The sequence below is a fragment of the Zophobas morio genome, unplaced genomic scaffold (genome assembly GCF_036711695.1).
Source record: "Zophobas morio isolate AGI-343-1 ecotype UQ-CSIRO unplaced genomic scaffold, CSIRO_AGI_Zmor_V1 ptg000004l, whole genome shotgun sequence".
NCBI classification, from domain to species: Eukaryota; Metazoa; Arthropoda; class Insecta; order Coleoptera; family Tenebrionidae; genus Zophobas; species Zophobas morio.
This window is the reverse complement of record NW_026972109.1, coordinates 5,949,123-5,955,532: the sequence shown is the minus strand read 5'-3', so window position 1 is coordinate 5,955,532 and position 6,410 is coordinate 5,949,123. Positions and strand designations below refer to the sequence as shown.

The window sequence follows — 6,410 nt, the reverse complement described above, 5'->3', positions numbered from 1 at the left end:
ATGAATATGTACAAAACAAACGAAATAAAAAAAGTGTATAATTTTGTTTACACTGAGGATGTTGTTGGCGAATACATTTTAACAAATATAGAATTGTGAATTACTTTTTAATTAGACTCCACAAACGTTTAATTTTGTTACGCACTGTCTGCAATTAGATGAAATAAGCGTACGAGAGCAAATGAGACAACGCACTTGAGGAACGTAGGTCATGGAAACGTGCCGCCTTTCAGTTTTGGATTTTATTAAATATTAACATTACAATAAAAAAAATTACAGTATGTATATATATCTTTATTTACACTTTTACATTGAGAATACATTTTTTGAACACTGTTTAACAAATATGGAATTATGCATTATTTACTTAATTAGGCTTCAAAAATTTTTACATTTGTTCCACACTATGTTTACAATTAGTGTACATCTTAACATCGATCAGATGAATTTTAAGATTAACAATCGCTTAAACGAAAATAACTAACATTTGGCTACGAAACACAGCCTTTATTATCGGAATCGAATCGGACATAATTCCTGAAAACCTGATGATAATGTACAATGCTCCATCGACAACACAAACAAATAAAAAAATAAATAAGAGATTGTGCGATGAGATTTCTTATACTTAGTCCTAAAATTACAAAGAGTTAAGTCGTTAATCTTTCCCTCTCCAAAAATGAATGAACAATTAAATTACAGTAGTTAAATGCTACATCATTTTTCACTGGGAAACTAGCTGTACAGGTCGAAAAGAGCTTCGCTCTTTTCTCTCGTTTGACTAAAATTTTCAAAAATATTTCAAATTCCTGCACGCCTCGGGTTATTCTACAAAATAAAATACACAACATCCAAATTCGTTATATCGAATTGAAGTTAATTGTAACAAAACGTTTATTACTTTCTAGAACAACCCCAAAAGCGTTTTTTCTCACAGCACGTCTTCGCTCCTCCCGGTGCGAAGACCGAACAGTCTTCGTCAGCCATACAAACACATCGCTACTTTAAAAACAGAGTCTTTATCCAGGTACACTTGTGAAACGGGTTCGCGGCGCTTTCGGCTACGTCGTCACCTCGAGTCCGAGGGGTCTGCGCCGGGGTCGCTGTCGTCCCCTAAGGAGTTTCCTTGCTCGTGCTGCTGCACGTTATAACTGGGAGATCGGAACTGTCTACCCTGCAGCTGGGACCCGTCGGAGCCCCTTCGGCCGGAGACTTCTTTTCGTTTGCAGAAGCACTTGCAGATGATCCGCTTGAAGGCGAATCTGGAAGAAGACGCACTTTGGAAAATGGGTCGATTCGGGCCGGGTTCGAAACCTCCGCCCACGTGCACTAGCATAAAAGACCTGGAGAGCGTCGCCAGCCCTGAGGCAAGCAAATTGTGAACTTATGAATGGAGTAGGAAGGGTGGGGATAAGATAAAGAGCGTTTGAAATTGAAATCTTAGGGAGCCGCCAGTTAGTGGTGCCGTGGGGGTTTTGGAGCTGAGGCGGAAACACGTGGGCGCGGGTTTGAACCCAGGTGACTATTTTCCAAAAAAAAAAATTAACATTGCTGCAAAAGTAACAACAAAAACGTTTCTTTTCATGCTTTCGATTTACTATGGTCTAGAACGCTTTGTTGTTGATGACAGCTATATCCGAGTAATTGTTTTGTTTTTTTCTAGTCCCTACAGTCGCATTAGCTAAGTATTTGTTGTTTTTATGACATACGTATTATAGTTGTGTCTATTGATTAAATAAAGCTGCACAATTTCCCCTGCCACAAACCCCTCCCTGCCGCCACCACACTCCCCGCCCAAAAGCAAACCTCACCTGAAGTCTTTCGAGAAGAGCGCGTAAATCAACGGATTGATCGCACTGTTGCAGTACCCCAACCAGAACAGGATCGAGAACACCAACGAGTGTATGCAATCCTTGCAGAACGCCCGCACTAAGTACATGGTAAAGAACGGAAGCCAACAGAAAATGAAGCCGCCGACGATAATCGCGAGCGTTTTGGCGGCCTTAGTCTCCATGCGGAACCTCTTCACTTGCGCCTTGATGTTCCTCTTGCCCATGCGGCGCGAGATCACCTTCTTGCCGTCCTCGCACGAGCTGGGGCACGGGCTCGGCGCCCGCTCCGTGCTCTCGCAGCTGCTGGAGCGCCGCGACGCGCGCCGCCGCGAGCTTAATCGGTGCACGCGGAGCTGGTTCTCGCGCCTGCACAGCGCCGTGGTGGCGTCTTTGCCGTTGACGGAGTAGTGCACGGCGTAGGAGGCCGTGGGCCCCGTGGGGCTGCTGGGGGTGACGGCCAGCAGGTGCGGGTTGGGCGGCGGCGACAACGTGTCGCTGGAGGGGTAGCTGACGCTGATCTTGACGCGCTCGTGCTTGGCGCGGGTGGAAGGGCTGGGGCTGACGCTGCCGGTGGTGGTGGTGGTGCTGTTGCTGCCGTTGCTGTGCGGGGAGCCGTGGTGGCGCTTGGTGGAGGAGCCGCGGCCGCGGTGGATGCGCAGGGTGAGGCGCTGCTCGTCGAAGCGGTTTCGGGAACCTGGAAACGACGATAATAATAAATATAATAAGTATGTATAACTATTCTGGACTTATTTACTAGCCTATGTGTAGCAAATGCCCTTTAATTTTGGTTGTAGGCAAATCCGACACAAGTTGTCTCTTGCTTTTCTAGGAAGAGCTTTAATGTGTTAAATACACCAAGCCCTTCTACAACTTTCTTTTCGGGTTCTCTTCCTCTATCAATTAGTTCTTGTTGGGTTTTCATAAACTGAAGTTCAAAAAGGTTAACGTGTTTTAAAAATTGTTTATCATCTAGTATTTTGTGCCAATCAATATAAAGATGTCAGAGATTTAACCTCCAACGTAAAGAAAGTATTTCTTCAAGCTCATTTGAGAATCCAAAGCTTCCGGATTGTCTAGTACCTCCAGAAGCTGTTCTGACAAGATTGGGTTCATGCATTAAAGCAGCAATATATATTATTGCGCTCATTTTAACGATATTAAAAACGTTCGTTTATTGTTATTCATTATTTTGTTGTTTAATTCTAAATTAAATGAAACATTTTAGGTTATATTATCATCACGATTTAGATCGAGATGGATAGGTGGGGCTTATCTTCGGCTTTCTTTCTTACTTAAAAAATAAGGATTTTGCAATTATGCTTCGTCTCCTTACTCACGACGAACAAAGGAAAATCGTCGCAACTGAGACAGGGCGGGTGGGCGGGGCTAATGATTTGACTTTTTTTCTTCTTAATGTACATACTCTTCACTCACAACAACAAAATGAAAATTTGTACAAAATGGTAAATTTTATCTACCATACTTCTCTAAAAATTTACCATTTTAAACAAGTTTTCAGTTTCTTGTCGTGAATAGAAAACTACGTACATATAATAAAAAAAGGCAAAATACAAACCCCGCCCTCGTCTCAGTTGGGATGAATTTTCTTATTCGTCGTGAGCCGGGAGGCGGAGTTTAATTGCAAAATACTTATTTTTCTACAAGAAATTGCCATATGCAACAAGTTTTTTAAGCATCATATTGAAAAAAAAAGTAGATATGTTAACAAAAAAGATAAAAATAAGCCTCAATTGTGATAAATTGTTCATTCGTTGTACGACCAATGGGCAAATTTAGGAGCTGAAGTGACCTCGAATCAATATGAAGATGTCAGTGACTTAGTTTCCAACGTAAAGAAAGTATTTCTTAAAGCTCATTTGAGGATCCAAGTCTTTCGGGAAGTCTTAGCGAATTGTCCATTGCCTCCAGAACCTGTTCTGACAAGATGGGGTTCATGGATTAAAGTAGCAACATGTTATTGAGATCGTTTTGACGATATAATAAAGGTTCGTTTATTATTATTATTTTTGATAATTTTCTTGTGTAATTCCAAGTTAAATGAAGCATTTTAGGTTATTAGGGAATTTTACTCCACATGCTACATACTTAAATCTAACAACGAATAAAATATTCATCACAATTTTGAACGACACAGATGGGTGGGGCTTATCTTTTTTACTTAAAGCATTTAGTTTTTTTTTTAACAACACGTTTACTTAAGAACATGTTTCACATGGTAATTTCTCGTAGAAAAATAAAGATTTTGCAATTAAGCTCCGACTCTTTGCTCACGACGAGCAAAGAAAAATCGTCACAATAGAGACAGGGTGGGTGGGCGGAGCTTATGATTTGACTTTATTCTTCTTCTTAACATATATACCCTTCATAACAAAAGACTGAAAATATGTTCAAAATGGTAAATTTTATCTAACACACTTCTCTACAAATTGACCATGTAAAACAAATTTTCAGTTTCTTGTCGTGAATAGAAAATTACTTACATATAGAAACAGTGCAAAATACAAACCCCGCCCACCTACCCTTATCTCATTTGTGATGAATTTCCTTATTCATTGTGAGCCGAGGGGCGGACTTTATTACAAAATGCTTATTTCTCCACAAGAAACTACCATGTGAAACATGTTTTTAAGTATCATGTTGAAAAAAATATGTATATGTTAAGAAAAAACAAGATAAAAATAAGTCCCACCCGCCCACCTCAACCTCAAATGTGATGAATTGTTCATTGGTTGTTCCATCAAGCGGCAAATTTAAAAGCTGAAGTTATCCGGAATCAATATGAAGATGTCAATGATTAAATTTTCAACATAAACAAAGTATTTTTTAAAGCTCATTCGAGGATGCAAGCCTTCCGGCAAGCCTAAGTGGATTGTCCATTGCCTCCAGAACCTGTTCTGACAAGATTAGGTTCATGGATTAAAGCGGCAATATATTATGGCGGTCATTTTGACGATATATAAAAGTTCGTTTATTTTTATTCATAATTTTGTTGTGTAATTCTACATAATTAAATGAAAAATTTTAGGTTATTATGGAATTTGACTCCACATGGTACGTGCATAAGTGAAACAACGAATGAAACATTCATCACGATTTAGATCGCTGCTTATCTTTGGCTTTCTTATTTACTTAAAACATTTAGTTTTTTTTTAACAACACGTTAAGAAAAATTTTCTCATGGTAGTTTCTCGTAAAAAATAAGGATTTTGCAATTAAACTCCGCCTGTTGCTTACGACGAGCAAAGAAAAATCGTCACAATAGAGACAGGGTGGGCGGGCGGGGCTTATGATTTGATTTTGTTTTTCTTCTTAATATACATACCCTTCACAACAAAAGACTGAAAACTTGTTTAATATGGTAAATTTTATCTAACACACACTTCTCTACACACTGACCACGTTAAATAAGTTTTCAGTTTCTTGTCGTGAATAGAAAAGTACTACTAATAAGAAAAAAAAGGCAAAATACAAAACCTGCCCACCCGCCCTCATCTCAGTTGTGATGAATTTTCTTATTCGTCGTGAGTCGAGGGGCGGAGCTTAATTGCAAAACGCTTATTTCTCTACAAGAAACTACCAAACGGTAAAAATAAGCCCCACCTCCCCGCCCCAACCTCAATTGTGATGAATTGTTGTCCCACCAAAGGTCAAATTTAGAAGCTGAAGGAAGTATTTTTTAACGTTCATTTGAGGACCTAAGTCTTTCGGGAAACCTTATCGAATTATCCATTGCCTCCAGAACCTGTTCTGACAAGATTGGATTCATGGATTAAAGCGGCAATATATTATTGCGACCATTTTGACGATATAAAATAGGTTCGTTTATTGTTATTCATAATTTTCTTGTGTAATTTTAAACTAAATGAAACATTTTAGGTTATTATGGAATTTGACTCCACATGCTACGTGCTTAAATGTAACAACCAGTGAAAAAGTCATCTTCGTTTAGATCGGGACGCATGGGTGGGGCTTATTTTTGGCTTTCTTTTGTTCTTAAAACACTTAGTTTTCTTTGAACAACAAGTTTACTTAAGGACATGTTTCACATGGTAATTTCTCGTAGAAAAATAAGGATTTTGCAATTAAGCTCCGCCTTCTTGCTCACGACGAGCAAAGAAAATTCGTTACAAATGAGACAGGGCGGGTGGGCGGGGCTTATGATTTGACTTTGTTTTACCTGTTAATAAACATTTCTTTCACAACAAAAGACTGAAAACATATTTAAAATAGTAAATTTTATCTCCCATTCTTCTCTACAAATTCACCATTTTAAACAAGTTTTCAGTTTCTTGTCGTGAATAGAAAACTACGTACATATAAGAAAAACAGGCAAAATACAAACCCCGCCCACCCGCCCTCATCTCAGTTGCGATGAATTTTCTTATTCGTCGTGAGTCGAGGGGCGGAGCTTAATTGCAAAATGTTTATTTCTCTACAAGAAACTACGATATGAAACAAGTTTTTAAGTATCATGTTGAAACAAAAGTATATGTTAAAAAAACGATAAAATTAAGCCCCACCCACCCGCCCCAACCTCAATTGTGATGAACTGTTCAT

The 6,410-nt window shown here is 39.0% G+C and overlaps 1 protein-coding gene across 5 annotated transcripts in view; it reads right to left on the bottom strand.

Moving 5' to 3' along the window:
- Positions 1 to 338: 338 nt before the first annotated feature.
- Positions 339 to 6,410, bottom strand: part of LOC135139091 (octopamine receptor Oamb) — a 251,743-nt gene continuing 245,671 nt past the window's right edge. For all 5 annotated transcript variants that reach the window (XM_064069188.1, XM_064069180.1, XM_064069212.1 and 2 more), the window contains 2 exons: positions 1,812 to 2,526; positions 339 to 1,262 (listed from right to left, as the gene is read on the bottom strand). In XM_064069188.1, coding sequence (XP_063925258.1) covers positions 1,070 to 1,262; positions 1,812 to 2,526 — 908 coding nt within the window. In that variant the 3' untranslated portion in view covers positions 339 to 1,069. The remainder of the gene's footprint in view (positions 1,263 to 1,811; positions 2,527 to 6,410) is intronic.